Source organism: Osmerus mordax, chromosome 12, assembly GCF_038355195.1.
Source record: "Osmerus mordax isolate fOsmMor3 chromosome 12, fOsmMor3.pri, whole genome shotgun sequence".
Taxonomy (NCBI): domain Eukaryota; kingdom Metazoa; phylum Chordata; class Actinopteri; order Osmeriformes; family Osmeridae; genus Osmerus; species Osmerus mordax.
In genome coordinates this window covers 17,107,649-17,135,460 of record NC_090061.1, presented here as the reverse complement: position 1 = coordinate 17,135,460, position 27,812 = coordinate 17,107,649, and the positions used below count along the sequence as shown (strand labels likewise).

General features: G+C 45.2%; 1 protein-coding gene across 2 annotated transcripts in view; it reads left to right on the top strand.

Annotated features, from left to right (window-relative positions):
- The first annotated feature begins 661 nt into the window (after positions 1-661).
- znf185 (zinc finger protein 185 with LIM domain) overlaps positions 662-27,812 on the top strand; it is a 45,664-nt gene continuing 18,513 nt past the window's right edge. The window contains exons 1-13 of one of the 2 annotated variants that reach the window (XM_067247330.1): positions 662-900; positions 2,057-2,147; positions 2,325-2,448; positions 3,147-3,254; positions 21,036-21,083; positions 21,200-21,283; positions 21,430-21,510; positions 21,645-21,689; positions 21,846-23,882; positions 24,368-24,433; positions 24,535-24,597; positions 25,145-25,222; positions 25,353-25,427. In XM_067247330.1, coding sequence (XP_067103431.1) covers positions 2,138-2,147; positions 2,325-2,448; positions 3,147-3,254; positions 21,036-21,083; positions 21,200-21,283; positions 21,430-21,510; positions 21,645-21,689; positions 21,846-23,882; positions 24,368-24,433; positions 24,535-24,597; positions 25,145-25,222; positions 25,353-25,427 — 2,819 coding nt within the window. In that variant the 5' untranslated portion in view covers positions 662-900; positions 2,057-2,137. Of the gene's footprint in view, positions 901-2,056; positions 2,148-2,324; positions 2,449-3,146; positions 3,255-21,035; positions 21,084-21,199; positions 21,284-21,411; positions 21,511-21,644; positions 21,690-21,845; positions 23,883-24,367; positions 24,434-24,534; positions 24,598-25,144; positions 25,223-25,352; positions 25,428-27,812 lie in introns of both variants that reach the window. The other variant, XM_067247329.1, reaches the window with a different exon arrangement.

Genomic DNA, 27,812 nt, shown 5'->3' with positions numbered 1-27,812 from the left:
TTGTGCCCTGGCCGAAGACAAAGCACACCATATTATAAGAAAAGGTAGAAACACTTGAGGTGGCTGCGCCGCTTCGCGGCTTGGCCACCAATAATAATAATAAGAAAAGGTAGAAACACTTAAGGTGGTTCGCGGCTTGGCCACCAAAAACAATAATATAACTAATAAAAGTAGTAAAACCCTTCTGAGATAAAATAACTTCAATGCTTCGGGAAAAAGGTAGGTTTTAAGCTGTCTTTTAAAAATGTCTAGCGTATTTGCTTCCCTAATATTTATGGGTAATTTGTTCCATAGTTTTGGGGCGTAATTGACAAAGGCCGAATGTTGCTGTTGATGTGTCGCTGACTAGTTATGATGATGCTTACATTGTGTGTCCTCTCCCGGCCCAGTGAGCATGAAAGGGGCAGTTTCCTAGGAGATAAAACTGCTGCTGTAAGTGCTGGACTTATTCACCGCCATCCTCCCTCTCCCCCTCCTATCTCTTCTTTGAGACTTCTTTCAGGGGGTGCGGTCTGGCTATGACAGGTATGTGCTTGCTCACTTGAAATGAATTTCAATGAGTAGTAAACATAAACTAGCTTGTTTTAGTAAGCACTACTTACACACCCTCTCTCTTTTTCTCTCTCTCACACACACACTCACTCCCTCTCTCACACACACAGAGGGCTGACCAGCCCAGCCTCCTTGACTGGCTCAGCTAGTTAGAATCAGTCCACACCCGTACCTGTTCCCTAGAGAGAGAATCACCTGTCTGCCACAGAAACCACTTTCTCCACAAACATACATACCCACCCACACCCACAGATACCTACCATAGTCTACTGTACAACAGCAATCAGTTCATTAGTGCTCTTAGCTCATCTGGTGGATTTTAGGAGATCATCTGGACACCAACCCAAGGTAGGTTTAATTCCTGACTTCTCTGTGCGTTGAAGGCTGTAGTTGAAATGGTCACCTATAGTCAGTTCTTCCTGGCTTCAGTGCATAGTAAATTCTAGAGGTGATCAGTCATACTGAAATGTCTGCTGTAAATGGGTTGTAGTTTGTTTAATTTTCATCTCAGCACTGCACACTCGCTTTTGATGTCACTGTGTGTTTGCCCTGTCAGAGCCATTTGTGTGTTTGTCTGTCTGTCAGTCTGTTTGCTTGTAATGAACACCTGTCTATCAGGGCCTTTCACCATATTACTTCTCCACTGCCTGGTCATATATGTTTATCATACCATTTATCAACTCTGAGTGCATGATAATAGATACTTTCACTCTCTAAGCCCTTGGCATTTATTTGCTTAGCCCATCAGCTCAAATATATTCCATTTGGATAAATTCCAGAACAGCTGAACAGTGATTGTGCTATGATAAGAGAAATCAGGTTGTTTTTTCATGACCGTCCCAGTATTTCCGACTGTGTGGAAAATGTGCTTTAATTTCCATTCCTTGGGGATGTCATCAGTTCATAGATATAATAGCTACTTAATAATAATAATAATAGCTACTGATTTTATTGTATTGCATTATGGTATGAGATCACTAGTTTGCATTGTTATGCATGTTTTGTAAACTCCACTTCTTGTAGATTGTGTCTGTGCGAGTGTGTTAAATCAAGCAGATGTAGGCTTACTCCCACTGACAACCACATTTTGTACCTCATGCTCTCCCCTATTATCTATCTGTAACTGTGTGTGTGTGTTTGTATGTTACCATGCCCATGTAAGTAATGGTGCATGTGATATAAAGTGGTAGAACTGGATCTCCGGCATGTCTTAAGGATGAGTCTAAGGAATTTTACTGACACAGAGAAAGACACAAACATAGACACACACTCAAGGTAGGAACCTACATCAGCCCTACCCAACCTTATACCAGAGACAGTGAATCACACTCCCTAGAGCAATTGAGGGTGTTCAGTTGTGACTGTGAACAAGATCCCCAGCATCTATTTGCTATCCATTCACATATCACAAGCATCCATTTTATGATTGCTATCCAATCACATTGTTTAATGACACTTTACACCCCCAAGCAATAAATAAAATGTTATGCAAATTGTTTTTTAGCTAAGCGTTGGAGTCAACAGAAAAAAGAAAGAAGAGAGACAGAAGAGAGAAACAGACAAAGAAGAGATATTCTGACCAAGCATGTCAAAAGGTGATCTGTCTGGTCTGTTTGTTGAAAATCAGTGTGACTTGGAGATAATCTGTTCTTCCTCCCAATAAACGAGTGAGAAGACTCCACACCCAAAACCAAACGGTTACTTAACTTCATGTCTGTATGCGTTGTGCATGTGTGTCTGTGCCTGCCTGTATGTGTGTGTGTGGGTTCCAGAGGGGGACAGAGCATCCGTGTTCAGGACCACCAAGGTGCGTACCAAGCTGAAGGGGGACAGCAGCTGGCTGCAAAGATGCAGTGAGGGGGCTCAGATACAAGAGGCAGAAGAGGAGAAACCATGGTGAGAGAGCCCATCTCAATATCTCTATGCCTATCTGAGTCTTCTACTCTTTGTCATCCACCATTACCCTCTATACCAGGGGTTCTCAAACTTTTCAGCCCACGACCCCTAAAATAATGGTTTACGTATATGTGGGAATAAAAATAGGCCCTGGACTTTGATCCAGACCGGCCCACCAGAAGCAGCCCCCGCCACTACAGCTAACCTGCTAATGAATGCACATTCTGAGTTTGATGTGATGCTAGTTCGGGAGTTCGATAGTTAATGCGAACGTGCATTGTGCGCAAGCCAATTTTTTGGGCCAAAACTTAGCCAGTGTCTTGGCTGAGAACGCTGCCTTTAACGTTCGGTCGCTTGACAGTTCAACTAATGCGTCCTCCTGGTTGGATGTCAGATGGTTTGCCGTACTTACAGTGAATGGAAAATCAAAAGGCTGATGGCTTTTTTATTTGCATGCATTAATGTAATGTAATAACTACTTTTTTTCACTTGTAAAAATTTTGGCTAAAATATGCTATTTCTAATTGTTTTAAAATGTTCCTTGATTTCTGGAAATCATCTCGCGACCCCCCCTCGCGAGATGAATCTCGTTTTATGGATTGATTATATCATTTGGACCTGCATGTCTCTTTCCTGTTCCCTCATCTCCCTTCATCCTTCTCTCTTCCCTCCCTTCATCCCTCTTTTCCCCTCGGCAGGATGGCAGAAGTAAGGGCTAGTCGTCTCAATGGAGCTCCCCTGGAGACCAGTCCAGTTTCCTCCCCCACCACTGAAGCCCAGCCTCCCCCCACACACAACAATGACAGGTAAAAACTGAAACACGCACCAGCTCAGGACTAAACAGCTACAGAGCGCTCCTAAGAAGCTCTTAGCGCTAAGAAGCTTTTAACGAATCTCGGCAACGAGGCCAATGTTTGCTCAGAAATAATTTTGACATTCTAGAACGTAATTGTAGATTGTCTCTAAATTCTCAATTCAACGTTTTCAAACACAATCAATCTTGTGTTACAATTGTGTATACCACAGCTGTCAAGTCCAGGCATTTGATATTTTTCATGCTACATCAGGTGTGTTTGCGTGGATTCTGCTAAATTGGCCACACCTGATTCAAATGAATGGGTCGTTATCCAGCTATGCAGAAGCCTGCTTATGACCATTCATTTGAATCAAGTGTGTTGGAGCAGGGAAACATCTAAAACAGGCAGGACAGGGTGCCCTGAGGATCAGTGTTGGGAACCACTGGCCTAGTGGTTTAGAGTTCAAAATACCTTCTACCTCAACTAATACCGTGTACAATACGTCTTCGGAGACAACCTGGCTCCCGACTGCCACCCGACTGCCACCTGCAGAGCATTCTTTATCGAACGGACCTCCCTTTCCCACAAACCGCCGAAGTGGGGGGCCCCTGGCGGGTTGAACTTCAAGTGGATTTGGTATTCTGCCAACTGCGGTTTTAGTTGTGGCTCCAGAGCCTCAAAGGCTACCTGAAGTTCCCGATTTGCCCCACGGACGTTTGTGCCACAGTCCGATAACATCTTCTTTGGTCGACCTCTTCTAGCAATGAATCTACGTAAGGCGAGCAGGAAGGCATCTGAGTCCATGGAGTTGAGGAGTTCAATGTGGACGGCACGAGTGGTGAGACATTTAAAAAGGACACCCCAGCGTTTTTCGTTCCTCCTGCCAATCTTGACCAAGTACGGCCCAAAACAATCTACACCTGTTAAATAAAAGGGCGGCAGCCACTTCTTCAGGGAAACTTTGGGCTTGGCACTCTCTTAGCAGTAAAGGCTCTGCATCTTGATGACCAATGGGCTGTTGGTCGGCAGGATTCTTTGCTCTCTCCTGACATGTCCGAGTTGTTCCGACCAGCTCCTTCCATGTGTTGAACCCGTTGGCGTCAGGGATTGTAGAGCCGGTGTCTACTGCTGTCAAGCAGCAGAAGTTAACACTTTTCCATTCAGATGAGCCCACTGCAGGGGTTGGGTCAGGTCTCTTAGGCTAGTATTCAGTGCCCTGTTTAAGGAAGGGTGGCCCTAGTCCCCTTCGACCAAACTCAGCGAGAGCTAGGAGTGGTTTGCCCCGGGTTATGTCGTCAGCTGGGTTGTTCTGTGGGTCGACATAACGCCAAGCGCGTACATCCGACAACTCCTGGATTTCTGACACGCATGTTCCAACAAACACCTTAAAACGGCAGGAATCTGATTGGAGCCAATCAAGGACTGTCGTGTAATCAGTCCACAGTGTAGTCCCGCGTAGGTTAAGCATCATCTCCGTCTCCACAAGCTTGGCCAGCTGAGCTCCAGCTAGCGCAGCACAGAGCTCCAGGCAGGGGATTGACTGCTGTCGTTTTGGGGCGACCCTTGACCTAGCCATCATGAATGATGTGTCGATGGCGTCTTCCCTTTGTACTGTCAGGTAGGCTACTGCGCCCTAGGCCCGTTCTGATCCGTCGCAGAACACGTGGAGGTCATACTCCAGATTTTCACCGTCATCAGGAGCAGGTAAGTAGCAGCACGATATGGATATTGTACTGTGGTGCCCTAGCTCAGACTCCCAGGCGCTCCATGCATTTCGGAGATCCAGAGGCAAGTCAGGATCATCCTAGTCTCTTTGACCATAGCTGCTGAATGAGCACCTTAGCCCGTGTGGTAATTGGCACCATAAACCCCAAAGGATCATACTGACTGGCTAAAATCTGGTAGGCCTTTCTCATTGTCAGTGCTGAAGGCTCCATGGGCCGGTGATGATACCTAAGAGTGTCTTCTGCGCAGTTCCACCTGAGGCCTAGAGCAGGTTCCAGTGGGTCGGTTCTGTTCTGAACTAGCCATTGGTCTGTAGCGACTGACCTTGCCTCTATTGGTAGATGAGCTACTACCTCTGTTCGGTTACTGGCCCACTGCCTTAGCTCAAAACCTCCCTGTGCCAGTAGGCTGCGCAGTTGGTCCACTCGATCCTTAGCGGCAGGTATGTTGGGAAAACTCTTGAGGCAGTTGTCCACGTAGAAGCCTTGTTCCACTGACGGTGGAATGTCAGGATTACTGTCCTGGTAGTAACGAGCATGCATCTGCAAAGCGAAAATAGCACAGCAGGGACTACACGTTGTACCAAATGGCAACACCTGCCATTCATACACATCAGATGGTTCCTCGCTACACAGGTCTCTCCGGATGAATCTGCGAAGGGGTTTGTCCTCAGGCCACAGACGGACCTGGTGAAACATTGCCCGGATATCCCCACTGATAGCAACCTGGTGCTGTCGGAATCGCAGGAGGACTCCTAGCAAGGATGGGCCCAAGGTGGGCCCCGGCAGCAGTTGCTCATTTAGCGACATTCCCTGGTGTTGGAATGAGCAGTTGAAGACCAGTCTTGGTTTGCTTGGTGTACCAAGTGATGAGGAAGGTAACAGGACTCTTCTGACTGATCTACCTCCTCAGGCTGTAGCTTGGTGACGTATCCTGCTTGGGCAAACTTGGCAATCTCTGCAGAATAGACAGCCGCCTTCTCTGGGTCTTTCTTGAGTCTTTTTCCTGTGCTCCTAATGTTATCTGTGACCAACTGGATGTAACCTTTAAGCTTGGGTGCACCTGACTTGCGCAGAAGAGGAGTAGCATAACGTTGAACTCCCCCGACGTTGACCCGCTGAGTTCTATCCTCAAGAAGACTTATAGCCTCTTAATCCTCTCTGGAGCGGGTAACCACCTTCTCGCTTCGATAAGGGAGGACATTGAGCTGCCACAATTTCTCGACGTTTCGGTAAAGAGATCCTCTGGACTGGCTACAGAAAGGAAGAGGCACTGAGGCTCAGAGGTTTGGTTTGGGTCACACCCCTCAGCACCTTGTAGAGCCCACCCGAGGGCGGTGTGGATGGCTATGGGGCCGCCTTTGGCCCCTTGGCACACCGGCTCAATGGCAGTGATGTGGTGAACGTGATCTGACCCTATTAGCACTAGAGGTTGTGCATTGTGGAAGGGGTGAAGTGGAATCTTCTGCAGATGAGCGTGCCGTCTCTGTAGCGTCTGGTCTGCTCCACCAAGTCCAGCCCTGAAGCGGTGAAGGCTCCCTGGACCTTATAGCGCTTCCCTGGATTATCTTTGGGGGAGATCTCAAAGGTAACCCTGGATCCACTGAGGTGAGTAATACCAGGTCGTACGGTACGGAGGGCAAGGCTCTCCCGCATGCCAGCTAACTGGAGTTGCTGTACAGCAGTAGGTAGGATCATGGTCCGCTGAGCCCCGTCATCCAGGACTGCAAAGGTTTCCATTGACTTGGAGTTGTTATGTAGTAGGACTGGCACAACTTTCAGAAGCACTTGGCCTGACGGGATGGAGGGTGTCAGATAGATCCGACTCTCAGAGGTGCCAGATGGAGGGTTGATTGAACCATGTTGGGCTACACCATGGAGGACTCGAAGATGAATGCCCCCACAGTCACTACAGGGTTTCTTGAGGTTGCATGTCTCAGGTGGATGGGAACGGCACACTTCCAGCAGCGCTTCCCTCCAGTTATCCATCCGATCAGTTCCTTTGCAGGTTGCTCTTTAACCAGTTAAGGAGTAGCGTCGCACATATGTGATCGTTCAAAAGGGGGCCCCACAGCGTAGCGTCGCACATGTGTGATTTCGAACATTCCAACGGACTATTTTCCGATAGACAAAAACTACATGACAAACGCTATAGTATGGCTTCAAAATGTACAATGAGGAAGCTAACAAGTAACCCTAGCAGGTAGTAGCATTGCTACGAGTATTATGCTAGGTTGCTAGCTAATGGAAGCTAACTAAAGCTGGCTAGCTTCCATTTCGGAAGAATAACTCACTCTGGTGGGAGCATCGGAAATATTTAGAACTCACGCATCTAAGGGTTAATGCTGTCACAACGAGTAATATAGTGCTCATTGCTGTTACAAAAAAGACAGTGCACCATGAATGGTTTCTTGAGTTTAGACTGCATAGGGAAGCCGGATACTTTGGGCTTTACTGGTTCTGCACCATGATAGATGGTCGCACTTTGATTCCTGGTCTTGGCTGGAGCATTCTCCCTATAATTGCTTGGGGGCTTCTCTTGTTGGTGGCGTTGTAGTAACCGGCTGGACAGCCGGTGCTGTTGGGCCTTGGATTGGAGCCATCCAGCAAAGTCCAAAGTCCTGCAGATTGTAGGGGTTCAGACTTTCAGAGTTGAGCTTCTCCTACATCTGTAGGGACTCAATAAATCCATCCCAGAGATATTTTGGTAGCTTTCTTAGTAGACGGTCCACGTTTGAGTAGCAGTTAAGCTCGATACCTTGGGGTCTTTTCAGTGAAAGCAGCATGCTGACTAGGAGGTGGACCTGTAGTGAGAAGCTCTGGAAGCTACGGACGTCATTCGCTTTAACCTCAGGTGATGTGAGGATTGCCGCTATTTCACTCTGAGCTAATTGGTGTGGTTGGCCATATTGCAGCTGTAAAGCCTGCATAGAGGCTGAGTACGGGTATGGATGGTGGCGGCAAGACTGACCTATAATACATGGTACTTGTATTTCTCAGTCAATCCCAGGTGGGGTTTGAGGAGGTTATCCAACCCCAGTTTCAGATTGGCGAACTCTCTTGCTGTCGGATGAGAGATCTGGAATAGTGGGTTTCGGTGCACCATACAATGAGGGAGGTGGTGTCCCAAAGCCAGGTGTAGCTACAGTCTGGGCTGAGAGCAGTTGAGAAGGGACCACTGGCGCTGAGCCATGCACTAGTGGAGCAGAGGTAAGGGTTTGAGGCAATGAGGCTAACGGATATGTAGGAGGATAGTGGGTGGGAATGTAGTCCGCTGAAACGGGGTAGGCCTGTTGTTGCGGCTGTGGTTGTAGCACAGTCTGATAACCTTGAGGCAGGTTAGCCTGCAGACATAAAGGATCTGAAGCGGGTAACTGTCGTTGCACTGGGGGCCGGGTAGACTGGTCAGGAACAGCATAGGGATAAGACGGTCTAGTGGGCTGTGATGGTACAGGTCCTGGACTGGCGGGGTGCTGCTGCTTGATGGGTAGCGGAGTTATTGTGCCAGAGCAGATTGGTGAAAAGAGGGAGCCCCGCTGGTGCTGTGGGGTTGGATGAATTGGTTGGAATCCAATATTATAAAATGAAGGGCTGGAGGACTGTGTCCCTTCCTGCTTGACCACTGCATTCTTCTGCCTCTTCACCTGGAACCTGATGTATCGTCTTTGGATTCTTCATTTGATGACATCTTCTGAAGTAGCCAATATATCTGTCTCGAAGGACCAATGTTGGGATTTTAACCCTGTGAATGCTGGATGTTGTGGATTAGCCGCTTCAAGGCTCCTGTCAGAGAGCACGGGTCACCAGGTGGAGGTTAAGGTTTTACTTGGTAGTAAGATGGTGCACTACAGGCAGTCACAAACTGTACATTGGATCAATGAATGAATGAAGGAATGAAGTTTCTGAAAATAAACCCAAAAAAGGTACATTAAAATCACAACTGTTATATCTACTATGATCTGACATTAATCGATAGGTTATTAGGGAGTCAGGTGGCTGAGCGGTTAGGGAATCGGGCTAGTAAGGTTGCCAGTTCGATTCCCGGCAAGCTAAATGACGTTGTGTCCTGGGGCAAGGCACTTAACCCTACTTGCCTCGGGGGAATGTCCCTGTACTTACTGTAAGTCACTCTGGATAAGAGTGTCTGCTAAATGACTAAATATATATTAATCACAACAAATACTGAAATAAATATTATTAAATTATCACACTGCAAGTAAAACTAGAGAGGGTACAATTTCTGGGGAAATTGTATGGTGTGCTTGCTTGCGTCGGTTGCACAGGGGTCCGTTTTTGAATGACATTTGATATTTCTGATACTGATATTTCTGTATATTTTATATAAAAATGCATAGTTATTATTTATAAAGATTACATAGATTTTAAAGCATTTTTTTTTGCTGCTCATTTACAACTGAAAATACGAGTGAAGTGTAGAATGAAATAGATGTCTTCTCATTTCCCATGCAAGAGGCAGCCTCATCGTTGAATCAAAACGAATAAATTTGGCAGACCGGTGTAAAAATTGACCTAATCTCTATGACTTAAACGTAATTTTAAGTTTTTCCCTTCTCATGATATTTTCAGGCATTTAGCCTACTCATTGCATTCATTCATTAATAAAGAACCCCCTTTGAAGATTATTCTACGACGTTACCCGGTAGTAGAAGATGGAATCGCGATTCAAACAGTACCATCTGCTAACTGAAAATATGCCCCCCAAAACGTAAATAAGCTTGACATTTATTTAGTGGAAAATCGCTCATTCATAAAAAGCTCACTGGTAGCGATCATTGTCAGTAACAACGCAAAATGCGATATAGCCCTGTGTGGAGAAGCTGCCCCGGTAAATTGTACTACTACGGTAAAGTACTAGACTACTGTTTGTCTTGGTAGCGATTGCGTTGGTTGAATTGGATTTAACGTTCCGTTGTACGGTTTAAGCTGAAATTAATTATTTTCATGAACAGATTGACAACGTTTAGACTGTGGCAATGAACTTCAGATTAGTAGTTAGATAGACTTTGATTTAAGTAAGGGGAGTGCCGAACATGTTCTGTCGCCGTTTGACTTCCTAAACAGCTGTGTACTGTAGATGTTTTTGTAGTGTCTCGCGTAAGCTACAGCGTTGCAGTGAGCTACACTGGTTTGAAACCACAGGTAATGGTAATTTCACCAACAAATCGTTTACTAATGTCAGAATAAATCCTACAACGAAAATGTATATGTGAGGAAAGTTTATTTTAACGATTGAAAACAGATAACGCTACATCATAGACCACTGTAGTATGTGTTGCCCGGGCAACACAGGCTAATGTCATGATGCTAATACTTCAGTGAAATAGTAGACTACTGTTTCCGAAAGTAGATGTACTTCCTTAATAATATCAGCTTATACTGTACATTACACATCACAATTGTGTGTCATATCACAAAGTAAAATGAGTAAATAGTTATCACCCTGGCCTCTTTTCTTGTGGCGTTTCTGCAGCTGCCTTGCAGTAAAAGCTATAGTTAGCCTAGCTATCCCCCAAGTTAACAGATGCGAAACGAATGTTCTGCCAAAGGTAGTCACGCGTGTTTTCGTGACGTTAGTGACATAGTGACGTTAGTAACGTCAGTGACTGTGGCTAGCAAATTAGCCACCGTTAGCTTAACTTTTCGCCACAAAAACTTAACTGAAGCCTAAACCATGCAACGGAACGTAAATTCCAATAGAAGCAACTCAATCGCAACCAAGACGAAACTTTTGACACCTACGTTGTCTATGTAGGCCAAATATTGACTGAGTTTTAGGGGGGCAAAAAATAATTTAAAAAAAATAAATAATAATAATATATATGTGAGAGAACAAAGGTTGTGCTCTCGCCGAAGGCTTGAGCACACCCAATAATATATATGTGAGAGAACAAAGGTTGTGCCCTTGCCGAAGGCAAAGCACACCCAATAAACATCCTCTCTAGCACAGTAACGGTTAGCACCACAACAAACGTATCACACACTAGCTAAGAACGTGTGTGATGTACAGTGAAAAGTTAGCAAGCTAGCAAAATAAATATTAACTCGCAGCTTCGCATCACCGGGTAAAACGGCTAACATTGAGTTTTTAGACTCATTTTAGACTGAAACAACTCAGGAAGTACTCGTATCAGACTGAAACAACTGAAGAATAGCTTGATCTGCTGTAACAATAGCTAGACATAAGGAGCACAAACATAGGCTGAATCCCAATACTCTGTCTTACCCCTTACCCCTAGCCCTTAGTTTTGCGCGTTCCCATGAGAGTTTTTTTTTTGTTTCCGGGCTAGCTAGATCCGGTGTGGTGTTGTAGTTTTTCTAACGTCAGTAGTTGTTGCAACAGCATGTGAAAAAAACTACAAAGTTTGCTAGGCCAAACAGAACGTTAATCACGCGATGAAGGTGATCTGTGATCCACCTGCAGGTGGAATCAGGCACTTTCAGCTGGGAGGGCTTGTTCTGAAGCAGGGGATGATGGTGTTGAAGGCAGAGCTGAAGTCCACAAACAGGATCCTGGCATAGGAAGCTGGGGAGTCTGGGGTGCTGTAGGGTGAAGTGGAGGGCCATGTTAACTGCATCATCCACAGACCTGTTGGCTCTGTATGCAAACTGCAGGGGGTCCAGTAGAGGGTCTGTGATGGATTTAAGGTGGAGGACTTGAGACAGGCTGGCCTATGGCATGTCTCCAGGGAGGTGTTAAAGATGTAGGTCGGGTGGGGAACGTCATTTGGTCCGGACCGCCATGGCACTGCAAGCACCATATTATTAGGTGCATTATTCATTGGCAGCAGCACTAGTTTAATATGTGAAAGAGGACCTTGGAGGCGCGCAGCGTTGCGTACCAATGTACCAAAAAATGTTGCTCGCGCACTCTGCACGCTCGCATTAGGTGTGGAATTCCTTTCTAGCAAATCAAGGGGGATAGTTCAGGGCAGTCCAATTGTCTTTCAAAACGACAGTAGAACTCGTTCAGGTCGTTGGCCAGACGAGAGTCGTTAGTGGAGTGGGGGGCTCTGGGCTTGAAGTTGGTAATCTGCCTGAGCCCTCTCCAGACAGAAGCAGAGTCGTTAGCAGAGAACTGGCGCTTCAGTCTCTCTGAGTACAGTCGTTTAGCCTCCCTCACCGCCTTGCTAAACCTGTTCTTCGACTCCTTGAATCTGTCCTTGTCCCCACTCCTAAACGCGGCCTCTTTGTCCAGCCTCAGCCTTCTGAGTTTAGCTGTTAACCAGGGTTTGTCATTGTTGAAGCTCACCCTGGCGCGTGTTGGAAGCAGTTCTCACAGAAGCTGATGTATGATGTCACAGCCTCCGTGAGCTCATCCAGACTATTGGAGGCAGTCATGAACATATCCCAGTCAGTCCAAGCATGCCCGCAGATCCTCCATAGCCTCACTGGTCCACTGTTTCGATGTCCTCACAGCAGGCTTACAGTGCTTTAGCTTCTGCCGGATTTGCATGCTCCACATTCAATATCTGGCTGGTGAGCACACGTTGAGCCTCGTTGATGCTAGCCTGCGAGGGCATGTAGACGCCGACCAGAATGAATGAAGCAAACTCATGTGGCGAGTAAAAAGGTTTACAGTTAATAAAAAAATTCCAGATCAGGAGAACAGTGCTGCAGAATCACTGTAAACAAGTACCACCGCCTTTCGTTTTGCCAGAAAGCAGAGAATCACGATCCACTCTCAGCAGTTTGAAACCTGCTAGCTGTAGCGCAGAGTCCGGGATCAGTTCACTCAGCCATGTCTCTGTAAAGCACAAAACGGAAGATGAATGAAAGTCTCTGTTTTTCCACACCAGTAGCTGAAGTTTGGCAGTTTGTTGCTCAGTGAGTGCACGTTGGAGAGAAATCTCCCCGGTAACGCTGTGCGCGCCCCGCGCCGACTGTCGCACCAAAGCACCGGCCCGTTTACCTCTCCTACGACGCTTTGCTGCTAGGACAAAGCAGAGGGTGGCTTTGACTATAATTCCCACTAATTCTGCCGCTGGAAGCAGAAAAGTGGGAAATAAATCCACAGGAGTTGTAGTCCTGATGTTTAGAAGTACTTCTCTTGTTAGAGAACCCCAGAAATATTGGCAGAACACTGAATTAACAGACAAAACAATACAAAACAGAACAGTGCTGCAGAATCACTGTCACATCTTCACACCAGCCACTGTTTACCCATTTCGGATTGGTTTCGAATTTAGCAAAAATCAGGAAAAAGTATTCTATTAAAAAGCTAGTAGTATGAGCCAGGTTCAAGAATCAAAATTTTTTATTGGGGGATATCGTTTTAGATATGTTGACTGGAGTTAATAGAATAAAAACGACCGGACGAGTCGGGTAGCAAATCGGAAATGCAATACCACCTACATCCACCGGGGCCGTTGCCTCAAGTCGAGGGGTGGGGGTCTGATAGGTCTCACAGCGTAACGCCTGGGACACACTGCCTGCGATCGGCTGCGATCTGCTGCGACGTGCCTGGAAGCGCCGTCTTTTTTCTTTCGGCGCCCATGTTATCAAATGGGACCGACCACACTGGCTGCGAAGCGCCGCGATTGCCTGCGATCGCCTGCGATCCGCAGCGATCGTTTCGGCAGCTGGTCGAATTTTTTCGCAAGACTCTGGCGAAATCGGCTGCAGGATGATGAAATACACCATATTAGTTGATATATTTATCAGGCTAGGTCTGAAGCACAAGCGCAGAATGCAGGTGAAATGTTCAACAAGTTTATTGATCCTGAGTTCTCCTCGGAACAGAGCAGGCAATATAATCAACAAGGTAATCCACACAGGAAACAAAAACAAAGGAAAGTTTGTATCTGGCTACTGTGAGCTTCACAGAGCGGAGCAGTCAGTATAGTCCGTGATATCAGTATAGTCCATGATATAATCCATAACGAAAAAAGGTATATCCCAAAATCATACAAAAGAAACAGTAGTCCACGGCAGCGGCGTTTTCACCTACTTCAGTTCACATGCGCTCACGAGAATCCATGACGGAGTGAAAGGGGAGGGCCTTCCTGTTCTTAAATAGGAAGTCAGTGACAGGTGAAAGGTGAAAGGGTTGTGTCGCCCTCTGGAGGAGCGGCGGACATGCACAGACGTGACAATATTTGAATAAAAAACCATGTTATTATGATTTTACTTTTTATTGTAGACTACGGTGAAGATTTGTAAAGTTGTAGACTTTATAATTACACAATGTTGGTAACGAACGGCCTTTACATGTGGTTACCCTGATGAAAACGAATGAAAATAAACGGATTAATCTGTTGAGCTAGCATGCCCGTAGTTGTTTTGTTTTTTTGAGAGAAACGTGTTGCACACAACACACGTGTGCAGACATAGCCTACCGAGAGAGAACCCCCAAGTCGATTTCTAAAATCAGCATCAAATTAATTCTCGAAGTTGAAAAGCACAGGGAGTTGTTGTATGACCCCCAGCAACAATTTTACAAGGACAACGTTGATAAGGATCAATGCTGGGATATAGCCAATGCCATGTTTATGTACCATATCAGCGTAAAGGCGTCAGGTGGCTGAGCGGATAGAGAATCGGGCTAGTAATCTGAAGGTCGTTGGTTCGCTGGTTCGATTCCCAGCCGTGCCAAATGACTTGTGTCCTTGGGCAAGGCACTTCACCCTACTTGCCTTGGGGGAATGTCCCTGTACTAACTGTAAGTCGCTCTGGATAAGAGCGTCTGCTAAATGACTAAATGTAATGTAAATGTAAAGGAAAGCTCAGAGTAGCAGAAAGGCTTGGTGACTGGCGCGGAGAAATGCGCGTCTGGTGTGAACAGCTTTTGCTCAGTCGTAGCCGATCGTGGCGCGTCCAGGCGCTTTGCAGCCAGTGTGTCCCAGGCGTAACGTCGTTAGACACTCGGTCCGTTCGACATGGGCTGCGGCTGCATGAAACGACCGGCGAGAGTAGCCGCTTGCAGTCGGGGTGGAGTTGAAAACTCTGTGAAGTCGGACATTCCAGCTTTTCGTGGTTTGCTGCGTTGACGTCAGTCATGGCCGATCAAGCGCTGTTTGCTTACTTTACGTTATTTATAATTAAACTTAGTCTTTCCGTTAGTGAAGATGCGGACCAAAACCCTTTCTTCAACACATTATTAATTCACTGTTTGGTCTGGATTTGAGTGTTGGCGAAACTGAGGTGTCAGAATAATTAGATTGATAATACAACCAGAACTCAATTAAACTTCCGTTAGTGAAGAGGCGGTCTAAAACCCCTTCTTCAACAATAGTAGGCTATCACAGTCTGTCAATAAAGGTAAACATTTAATTCAATTGTACTGTTAAGTCCAGATTTGAGAATTGGCAAAACTGAAGGTGTCAGAATAAATACAAAACACGCGTCAAAGTTGTTGTGTGTTTGTCTGGCCAATCATGAAATAGCTGTGTCGTCATTAGAGCCCGTGCAGTTGCTTTTGAGAGAATGCCCTCGGCTACACAGCCAGCAGTTCTCAAATCTATCTCTCGGTACTTTGATGTCTACGTCACAGCGACCTAGCCTCGGCGCCGTCTCAAGTCGGACAAAATGTCTAACCAGAATTCACTGTTTCAAGTCAGCCGCCTGCAGCCCATCAAGTCAGTCCATGTCGAACGCACCTATTCTCTGGTAACGTTGCATAAAATGCGTAGCTGGTGAAGCCACCTCCCTGAAATTAGTTTTTGCAGGTTGGGATGTCTGCTAGCATGGTATTATGAGTATTATCAGAGAATGTACAGGCTCTGGTATTATGCTAGCTAACTTAGCCCGGAAGCTAACTAACGCTAGCTAACTACCGTTTCGGAAAAATAACTTACGCTTTGGGGACCGTCGGAAATATTTAGTGTTAATTCATATAAAACACCGTGTTTCGTTTACTTTAATGGTCACGCTCCATGCTCACCAGTACAACACACGTGCAGCAACTACATCCGGTCCCCTTCAAAGTAAAGGTATCCTAACCGGAAATACATAGTTAACAAACTCACTCTTTTTAAATAAAAATAAAAAATCGATCACATATTAAAGTGAGTATAACCTGAATATTCTTACAGTACCTCGGTGCCACTTAGGTAAGAACAAAATTTAATAACTAAAGTGAACATATTGCAAATCATAGCCTGACGTGGTTTAACATTTTCTGACCTCACTTTAGTGCAAAGATATAACAACTGTATACACAAAATTAAGTTCAGTTTAGTTAAGCTTCCATTGTCCATCACTCAGTGCTTTGAGTAACTGATGAGCTGACGCGCCCTTTTTAGTAAGACAGTCTGCAAGTTGGTCTTTTGTGGCTTTCCACAACACATGCTCAATCCTCTGCATTTGGACCAGTTCTTTGATGCAACTTATCTCCAGACGAAGTCTTTTCTCCGAGACAGACTTTGTAGACTTAAGTGCATCAACAAGTGAATGGTTGTCTGTCACACCGATTATAGGTGGTGTGCGTGCAGCGCCACCTGACGTCAGTTCAGAGAACAATGTAGCTAGAAAAATTGCATTGTCTATTCCATCAGACATTGCCAATGTTTCTCCAGCAAGTGTGCTTCGCACAACCCTCTTAACTCTCTTTGATTTGCCAAGAGAGTGGTGAAAATATACCATCTTCTCCCATCAGAACAATTAAATGTCCTCCTTGAGTGCCTCCATCTGAAAGATTTCCAAAGGAGGGATCACTGAACAAAACAATCTTGAGAGCACTCTCACTTCCCAAATGTTGGAAGTTTAGCACTACTTTCTTGGACTTAAGCTTACACACTATTCTGTTTGCCTCATGAATCGTTTGCACTGTTGCTTTCTTAAGCTTAGAGGCCAAGTTGCTAGCATCAAACATGACATCTGGCCTGCTTTGCCTTGCTACCCACAGAATCTGACCTATCTTTGATCTGAGTTGATCCTTTTCCTCTTCATAAAGAGGAGAATCTTGCTTGACAGCTCGTGAAGGAGCGATATGTATGGGCTGCATGTTTTGGGTGTAATTCTCCTGATGAACCTGCACAGCATTATTTACAGTCACAAAGTCTATTCCAACATAGCAGAAATGATCAATGACCTACTGACCTGAGGTAGGGTATCACTGTTTTAGAGAAGCTTTGGATACCTCCCCATATGAAGTCATCGACATGACAGGCCAGTACCCCATTTACAGCACAGTCTTTGTCAGTCCAATAGAAAACAGCGGGGTCTACTTTGGATATTTTGCCCCCTGCTTCCAGCACTATCTCTTTCACTCTGTTGTACTAGTACAGTGAGGCATCTGCCAAACCATACACACATTTTTTGAGCTTTCATAATGTTCCTTTGCAGTCTGCCTCCGAGGGAGGCCTGATGTAAATGTCACGTGACAGCTCTATTCCTTGTAGGAATGCAGCTTTTATGTCCATGGAATGTAGTGTCCATTGTCTTTGACAAATAACAGCCAAAAGTAGTCGAAGGGATTCGGTGGCACATGTCGGCGAATCTTTCTGTAGCTCTGACACTCTAAGCTCCTCAAAACCTCTTGCCACTAACCTTGCTTTTGGTACTATCCCAGCAGAGGTCTCTTTCAGAGTGCATACCCATCGGGTGCTAATACTCCTTTGTCCTTTGTCTTGAACAACTTCAAACACGTTATCACTCCAATTCTTTATCTCCTCTTGTTTAGCTATGTCAAATGAGACATCTTTTGTTATTAGCACATCCTCACTGTTATCTGTCGTCACAACAGAGGGCTCTATCTGAAGGTCATTCAACTTTGATACATCAACTGAATCAGTTTTGCCCTCAACCATGCTTGGTTCAATGTGTAGCAAATTGTACCAGTTTTTGTATTGGCCTGTTGCTGTACCTGCTCGACCAAGAACTTCTGCTCTGTGTGAAGTCCCACTATTGCTGTTTCTGTAATTCAGAATTTGCCCTGTTTTCAGAGGGACATCAGTTCTCAGTTCTATGTCATTTGGTATCCCTGTGTCATCATCTACTTGGCGTGTTTCAGTGTCCACCTCTGTGAGCACTCCTGCTCCTGTATCATCCATGTCACTGTCAGAAATGTGAAAGTGAGATCTTCTGCAGCATCATCATCATGATCCTTATTGTCAGCAGCATCTGTCAAGTTATGTCTCTTTCCAAAGTCTGTGGTACTTTCTGAATTGTCATTGACGGCTTGTTGTTCATCAGCTTCATTTCTTTCTTTCATAAGTCTCAGATAGTGCACCCTGACACAGGTACCACCATGTCTGACAAATAACACTGCTCCATCTTGGCCTATCACAGTGCCGGGTCCTTTCCACTCTGTGCAATCTACTCTCTTGTAGTACACCTTGTCACCCGTCTCGTATCTCTCATTCGTACTACGTAGCTGTTTAGGCAGTGCTTTCCTTATTCTCTCTGAACACTCTGCCTCAGTAAATGCCCTTCTTACTGCATGTAAGGCAGAGATGTGTTTTGCTACCCACTCACTTTTTGTTCTGCCCTCTAAGGCTGGTGGCTTGTCAGTCAGCACAGAGGGCAAGTTAGGGTTCTGTCCAAACACCAACTGATGAGGACTGTAGCCGTGAACATTTTGCATGGTATTCTTTGCCATAAGCACCCAGTCCAAGGCAATGTTCCAGTCACAGTTGTTACTGTTTCTCAATTTCTTTATGATCTCAGTCAGTGTTTGTGACGTTCACAAGGTCCATTACTCCAAGGGCTGTACGCAGCTGTTGTTTTTACTTCTATGTTGAAGTTTTCCACCATATCTCTGACCTCATCATTATTAAACTCTCCTCCATTGTCGCTGAATAGCTTCTGAGGTGGGCAATGCACGTCATGGATGAACAATCTCGGGTCCTGCCTTTGTGGTCAGAATGCTTCCTGCTCTAAATCTTGTGAATTGATCAATGATGTGGAGATACCACAGACCTGGCTTTAGTTCATGAAGGTCTACTGCCACTGTTTCATTGTGCTGATACGCCAGAGGAGGACCAACAGCAGGCCTGGGTTTCATTTTACCGTATCTTCAACATGTCTCACACTCACTTACAATTTTTTCAAGAATGATGGCACATTCTGCATCTTTTGTGCCTGAACTAGATAGAAGCCTTAGCAATCGCTCAGCGGAGGCATGACCAAACTGTCTGTGAAGTTTCACTAGCATTTTTTGTTTTTCAGCTTTGCTCATGTTTTCTGCGACAGACAGTATTTCCTCATCGCTGTGTTCATTAGAAGCGCCACCTCCAGTGGCTACAAGGACACAGTCATCACCTTGAGAGGGTTCGCCCCTAGTGTCCATTATGTTCACACAGTAATGCCCAGAGCTTGTAAAGTCCAATTGTACAGGTTGATTGAACATTATTGCACTGTCATTTTCCATGTTGAGAACAGTCCCTGCTTTTTTCATGGATGACTTGCTTAAAAGCAGTGGAATATGTGCTGGAACAACTTCAGTCTCAATGTTGCACTTTGTTTGGCCGATCTTTGCAGGAATTTTCAGTTTTCTGGTGGAGTGGACCACTTTTCCATCCCCAAACTTGAATGGTCTATTACTGCGTTGCTCTGTCTTTTTCATATTCTCTGATTCACTTTTGCTTAGTGCTGTGATATAGCTATCTAGCCAGTCCTCTCCACACACAGTACGTGTGCATGCAGTGTCTATTATTGCAGAGCTAAAACTTTCTGTCAAAAATATTTCTGCATCAGTGGGAGACTCTTTTGTAAAGAGAGTGATGTTACACTCATCGATGTTAGTTTCACAGTCTTGCGTTAATTTTACTTGCTCACTCTTGTGTGGGCAGTCCTTAGCCCAGTGGAATGTACACTATGGCACATTTTGATCGGCATCCTAACTTGTCCAAAGGGTTAGTGCCTGGCAGGGGTGTTTTTGACTGTTCACCTTTTGGCCACGACGATCTGCTCCTTTGGCGCCTCTGTTCAGTAGTGACATAGGCAATGTCTTGGTTCATTCCAATCGTTTGAGTAGACGTCTTCCCTCCAAAAATCCTTCTCAGGGCTGACTTCATCGAAGCAAATGTTAAATCCGTACATGCCGTCAGCGCTAACTGTCGATCTTTTCCTTCTACAAATGCCGTGTCAAGCAACTTAAAAGCTAACACGGCATCGGGCAATTCCATTTCGTACTTGCGCATCCTTAAATAACGTTGCTCAAAGTCAATGATGTAATCTGTCATTGACACGTTACTGTCTCTCGTTATCCGATCAAAGTTCGAATATGCCTCATACGTTATGTCCTTTTCTTCTTTCAGAAACAGTTTATCAAGTGCAGTAAACAAAGTTGTCATACCAGCGTTTTTGTTCAGGTCATCGATAGGTACTTCCATAGCCGTTTCTCGCGCTCGCCCAGTTAGCGCCAAAGCTACCGCAAGTGCCTGCTTCTTTTTTTAAAGATCTGTAACTCGTGTCCACATTTCGAATACATTTTTCTAGCTTTCATACTACCTTTCTTAGTCGAAGGTCGGCAGAATCTTGTAACTTGCGGCAACCATCCTCTGCTACCAATGTTAACTCATATAAAACACTGTGTTTCGTTTACTCAGTTTTAATGGTCACGCTCCATGCTCACCAGTACAACACACGTGCAGCAACCACTTCCGGTACCCTTCAAAGTAAAGGTTTCATAACCGGAAATACATAGTTAACATTTAGAACACACGCGTTTAAAAGGTAAATATGGGTTAATTCCCGGGAAATAGAAAACATACATTACGCACTTTGTTTTCGAAGTGTGTTACACAATGGCATGCTGTACTGCCTATATTCGTGCATTGCTTGGTAGCCTATCATTGTTCCTGTATCAAGTGCGGCATATATTCCAGTCCGGTTTATATTCAGATTTACAAACACAAAGCTCCCATTCTGGTGGCTTATTTTTTCTGAAAAATATGGTATACTAGCTATACTACAGTAATCTAGCTACAGTACACTCTACAGTATAGTTACTCTGGCTATATTACACAAGCTAAGGAACACTAGCTAGAGTAGTTTAACTAACAGTTAACCAGCAGAGTGGACTACTGTTCTAAAGCAATCTTTACACAATTACATAATTTTCCAGTGATGCTGTGTCTCTGTTAACTTAATTATGTTTCTACAGTGGATCAACAATCTTCACCAAGAAACCTTCAGACAGTTACAAGAAAATGTGAGTGGTCTGTTTGTTCTATTTATACTTGTTCGTCCATATATACAGTATGTGTGCTATAAGTCCTATAAACGATAAACCTTTGTGTGTGCATGTGTGTATGTGTTTTTCTTCAGAGCCCCTCACACAGTGGGAACCATAGTAGACACCCCAGCAATCCAGAGTGAGGAGAAACTGTCGGCTGAGGAACAGGAAAGAAGGTGATAATTATTTCACACATTCACCTGAAAGTATCATATCTTGTAGTGCAAATATATTAAATAAATGACGATATACAACATTTTACCCTCCCCTTCCTACTCTGTTTCTTAACCCCCTCTCCTAATAGCTTTATCTATTTCACCAGGAGGGAGGCAGCTAGCAGTGTCCTGATGACCTCTTCAGTCAGACAACGCTCCTATGTACTCTCAGCTGCCAAGAAATATGAGTATGTGTGGGTGGATAACCCAGGAAACAGTTTTACTAACGTGAAGGATTATTATACATGTCTCTTCATTTCCATCTCTTTCTTTTTACTCATGAATACGACAGCTATGTATTTACAAGGTTTTTCTCCTGCAGGTCTGCAGAACACCCACCAGACATCATATCCTTTGTGGCTAAAAGGTAACCGTGATGGATGGAAAGACTAAGAGATACATTGCACTGCAGTGTATTGTATTTAAACTAGCTCTATAATTCTGTGTAATTTGTTTTTTTGTACTTTTGTGGCTGTGTGTTTCTGTATGTTTGTGTGTGTGCTTGGTTGCTTGTGTGTTATAGGGTGGAGATTACAGATGATGAGGACACAGGGAGTCCTCAAAAGTCAGCTTCCCTTCCTGCCCCCTCTGGCCCTGCCCCTGTTTCTGCCCAAACTACCCCTAACCCTACTCCAAACCCTGTGTCTACCACTGCTCCCTCCCCAGCATCTACTCCTACCCCTGTGACTGCCCAACCTCCTGCCCCTGCTTTTACTCCTACCCATGTCTCTGCGCAACCTCCTGCCACCGCTTCTACTCCTACCCATGTCTTTGCCCCAACTCCTGCCCCATCCTCTAATCTTACCCCTGTCTCTGGCCCAGCTCCTGCTCCTGCCTCAAAACCTACACCTGTCTCTGCCCCTACCTCTACTCCTCTCTCTGCCCCAGCTGCTGCCCCTGTCTCTAATCCTACACCTCTTTCTGCCCCAGCTCCTGCTTCTAATCTTACCCCTGTTTCTGCCCCAGTCCTTGTCCCTACCCATACCCCTGTCTCTGTCCCAGCTCCGGCACCTGCCTCTACTCCTACCCCCATCCCTGCCCCAGTTCCTGACCCTACCTCTAAACCTACCTCTGTCTCTATCTCTCACCCAACTCTTGCCCCTGTTTCTGCCACAGCACCTGCCTCTACTCCTACCCCTGTGTCTGGCCCAGCTCCTGCCCCTACCTCTACTCCTGTCTCTGCCCCAGCTCCTGCCCCTGCTTATACTCCTACCCCTCTTTCTGACCCAGCTCCTGCTTCTAATCTTACCCCTGTCGATGCCCTAGCTCCGGGACGTGCCTGTACTCCTACCCCCATCCCTGACCCAGTTCCTGCCCCTACCTCTAAACCTACCTCTGTTTCTGCCTCTACCCCTACTTCTCTCTCTACCCCTACTCCTACCTGTGATTCTGCCCTAGCACCTGTCCGTACTCTTACTTCTACCCCTGTTTGTGCCCAAGCTCCTGTCCCTACCCATACCCCTGTCTCTGTCCCAGCTCCGGCACCTGCCTCTACTCCTACCCCCATCCCTGCCCCAGTTCCTGACCCTACCTCTAAACCTGCCTCTACCCCAACTCTTGCCCCTGTCTCTGCCACAGCCCCTGCCTCTACTTCTACCCCTGTGTCTGCCCCTTCTCCTGCCCCTACCTCTACTCCTTTCTCTGCCCCAGCTCCTGTCCCTGCTTCTACTCCTACCCCTCTTTCTGCCCCAGCTCTTGCTTCTAATCTTACCCCTGTCTCTTCCCTAGCTCCGGCACCTGCCTCTACTCCTACCCCCATCCCTGCCCCAGTTCCTGACCCTACCTCTAAACCTGCCTCTACCCCAACTCTTGCCCCTGTCTCTGCCACAGCCCCTGCCTCTACTCCTACCCCTGTGTCTGCCCCTTCTCCTGCCCCTACCTCTACTCCTTTCTCTGCCCCAGCTCCTGTCCCTGCTTCTACTCCTACCCCTCTTTCTGCCCCAGCTCTTGCTTCTAATCTTACCCCTGTCTCTTCCCTAGCTCCGGCACCTGCTTCTACTTCTACCCCCATCCCTTCCCCAGTTCCTGCCCCTACCTCTAAACCTACCTCTGTTTCTGCCTCTACCCCTACTTCTCTCTCTACCCTTACCTGTGATTCTGCCCTAGCACCTGTCCGTACCCTTACTTCTAACCCTGTTTGTGCCCTAGCTCCTGTCCCTACTCATACCCCTGTGTCTGCCCCAACTCCAGCTGCTGCCCCTACCCCCACTCTTACCCCTGTCCCAGCTCCTGCCCCTAACCCTACCCCTGTCTCTGCCCCAGCCTCTGCCCCTACTCCAGTTTCTGCAACTATTTCTGCTCTTACCCCTACCCCAGTCACAGCTCCCACCCCTTTTCTTACCCCTGTCCCTGCTCCTGTCTCTACCCCAAGCCCTGCTCTTACTCCTGTTCTTGCACCTAGTCCTGCCCCTAGACATGTGTCTGCCCTAGCCCCTACCCCTTCCTCCACCCCTGCCTCTGCCCCTATCCTTAACCGTGTCTCTGCCCTAGCCCCTACCTCTGCCCCTACCCCTGCCTCCGCCCCTGCCACCACTTCTTCTCCTGTGCCTACTCCACAAATGTGAGTCCTTCTACTCTCCTCTTAACTCCTGACTTTGATTTGATATTTGAAGTGATCCCCTTCATCGCAGAGTGAAAAGATGACTGTGATTCTGCGGTTTTGTTCTGCACTCTTAAGAGCGAAGTCCACTGTCCACTCAGCACGACAGCAGATAGTACAGTACTCATTCCAAGACTCACAAATGCTAATCAATGCAACATGTTTTCCTGCCATTTTAAATGTGCTGAGGACTCTCGGGACAATAAAAATAAAGTGAAGGGCAATAATTCAGCACATGGTGCCTCAACAATGTGACATTTTGTATGGTCACATTTTGGGATTGTAAATGGAATATGACTTAGTTGGCACATGCATGTTTGGTCGGCAAACTTTTGAGGAACATTTGTGTTGGTTTTGCACTCATGGACCTTATACTGTCCCTCCCTATCGCTGTCTTCCTATCTCTCACTGTCTATCTCTATCCCCCCCTCTCTCTTTCTCAATAGGGGTAGTGTTGACACGCTGGCTACATTATCAGATATCCTCATATCCTTTGACAGGAGATCATCGAGGTATGAAAACATGGAGAGAAACTAAGTAGGATGTCAATGACAAAGCAAAATATTTATGTTTTTGTTTATATGGTCTGTTTGGTATTTTCTGTCCTTGCCAGCCTGCCGTGTAAAGAGGAGGAGGGCTTCTGGCAGGAAGCAGAAAAAAACATTCCTGACGACAGGTGAGTCTTCCTGCGTTGTTCTGGAGAGAGTAGACAGAGCCTGGACTAAGACAGAAGCCATTGTCTTCTCAAAACCAGACCAACCACATCCTTGATTTCTTTGGAACTCTCAGACTAGGAAGTGTGGTAAACATGAAAAATGTCAAATAAAATGTGGTCAGACAGGATGTTAAGTAGTTATTTCGTATAAGCCAGATATAGGGTGAAGATTCAGCCACTTAAGACACACGTCATACAGATAAAGACCATTACATGAGTAACAACTAACAAACAAGACCCACAGCAAGACCAAGGTCACCCATTTAAAACATATCAATTATTAAATATATATTTATTTACAGCATACAATGCTTCAATATAAAATAATTGCAAAATACCATTGTAATTTACATTTAGTCATATAGCAGACGCTCTTATCCAGAGCGACTTACAGTAAGTACAGGGACAGTAATTGACTCATAGATGGTAACTGAAGAAGAAAAAAACTGATGAGTGTTGTCCTTAACGGATTACAATTATTTTTATCCCCTCTTGATCTGCTTCGCAGCGGCATTGACAAGGACCCAGTTCCAGAGCACAGTGACTGCATTATAATGACGGACGATCTCCTTGCTCTCACTAACAGGTAGGGTCAGAATGGCCATTATTGTTCATTGAAAGACTTTTGGAAAGTGACGGGATGTTATTCACAAAATGGCCACATTGTCGCTGTTTGCCTTTTTCATGATGGTACCCTTCTCCCCTGTCCTCTCTAGCTCAGAGGACTTGATGGAGCCCATACCATCCAGTCAAGGCACTTGGAATCATGACCTCCTGAGTGGACCAGACAGGTAGAAACCCTTTACTTTCTAAGTGACAGCATCACCCGTTGGGAAAAGGGGAAAGGATTCACAGGCCTTTGGCATGGCAGGCACCCACAGTAGTGAGTTCCTTAACCCTTGTGCTGCCTTCGGGTCACATGACCCAAAGGTTCATAATGAACCATCGTTGTGTTTACCCAATTTGACCCAATACAAAAACAAATACAAATTATTTTCTTTTAACCTTTGCAATGTGGGGGGTCTGAGACAGCCCAACGGTTAAAAGAAAATGCTTCACTTTGTTTTTGTATGCGGTAAAGTTGTCGCAATACGACGGTGGGTCACAATGACTGATGAGTCAGAATGACCTGAAGATAACACAAGGGTTAAGTAAATTGTGTTTTTTGGGTACAGGGTACCCAAAAAGGGTACAATTTCTGGGGAGATTGTGAGGTGTGCTTGTGTCCGCTGAAGTTGGGGCAATTTATTTTAATATATCATCTCCAAACCTATTAATTAAACTAATATCAAATGTCCAAACATTTGGAGAAAGTGTACTTCAATTTTTCAACTGATATGTCTGTATATATATCTATTTTTTTAAGTATGCATACTTACTATCGAAGATTGCATATATTAAAAAGCATACAACATACATTAGTTGCTGCTTATTTACTCTTCAAAATACAAACCGTGAAAGTGTAGAATTAAACAGGGTTCTCTTTTTTTTACTTTGTGCAAGAGGTAAGCTAATGGTGATGTGGGAACCCTCACATAGCCTAGTTGAAACAGTTGCATACAAATTTAGAAAAAAGGGCAACCCTGGTCCTAAACTATATTATTTTTGAGATTGCAGCAGGAAAGTACATTCAATCCCATTGAGAACCGTTCATTTATTTAACACTTTGAGCTGCTGTACCATAATAACCATAAAAGTTATCAATATTAAAAGGTCAAACAACACAAATGTATATATCATCCTCAAACAAAGTTGGAACGGTGTTTCTCAGTCTCCAGCTTGAAAAATCGTATGATTAAGTGCTAAACTATGCGATGCACCAAAACAATATTTTTTGACTGGTACACATGCAATATATCGTTGGAAAGCTACGATTCTTTTGATTCTATTGACGTATATCAAGATCGAGTTGCAACAGCAGGTACAATCAACGTATTTGTCCAACCACGAACATTAGTGATGGCTCGTTCGCGAACGATCCGGCTCTAAGAGCCGGCTCTTGAAGGTGAATGTTGGGAGCTGGCTCGCATATCTGAAGAGCCGACTCTATTTATTATAGATTAATACAGCCTATAAAAACTAAATGATTATGAAATAATGAATTTTAAATTGTATTTAAAATTATTGACTAATTCAAAGAACAACAAAAAAAATACTACGATCATCCTCACATTCTGTTCCTGTCAATCCTGCATGAGGGAGGGCCGAGCCAACTCACACAGGCAGAGAGTAGTCAAAACTCGGAGGAGAGCCATGAAAAATCAATGCATTTTTAAAGATATGTGGTTACGGTCGAGTATGATTTCATTTCATAATTTAATTCAAATTGTTTTCACACGTATCATAGTCAAATTCATAGTTAAAACATGTATTTTTTAAAGAGCCGTTCGGGAGCCAAAAGAGCCGGCTCTTTTTAGTGAGCTGAGCCATACGAGCCGGCTCACGAAAAAGAGCCGGAATGCCCATCACTAACGAACATGTAAACAAACGGAAAGAAAACAGACTACTCACCTAACAATGCTCACAGTTGTCCAGTTATGCATAACATCCCAATACAAATGGTCTGGTCTGGGCTGTTGCATCATTTAAAATTTGAAGCGTCCAGTCACTCACTAAACATGGTCATAACTTTGGTTCCCTTGTGAATATTACAAATTTCTTGTCAAATGGCCACTGCACTCTGACCTTTCGATTGATGCATCATTTGACTCAATGTCTTTGAGCTTCCATGTCCTGTCCATAGCCTTCTATAGCTAACCAGGTGGCTCCCAAAATCTGTGCGTTCTGCCCATAGACTTATATTAAGTAGACCAAGCAAACCGGCTCTTTAAAGATGGCGTCCCCGTTCATTTCTATAGAAAGTGCTCAGTGGCGCAGTGAGGCCAGTCCCCCACTCCTCGGCTTGAGGCAACGGCCCCGGTGGATGTTGGTGGTATATCATTTCCGATTCGGTACCCGACTCGTCTGGTCAATTTTATCTCTTAACTCAAGTCAACGTATCCAAAACTATCACCCCAATAATTTTTGCTGCACGAGTTCTAATGACGACACAGCTATTTCATGATTGGCCAGACTCACACACGACACCTTTGATGCGTGTCTCCCTGACACATTGAATTTCCATTGAAAAAAACTTGACCTAGCCTATTAGGCTTTCATTAAAACAAAAATCAAAA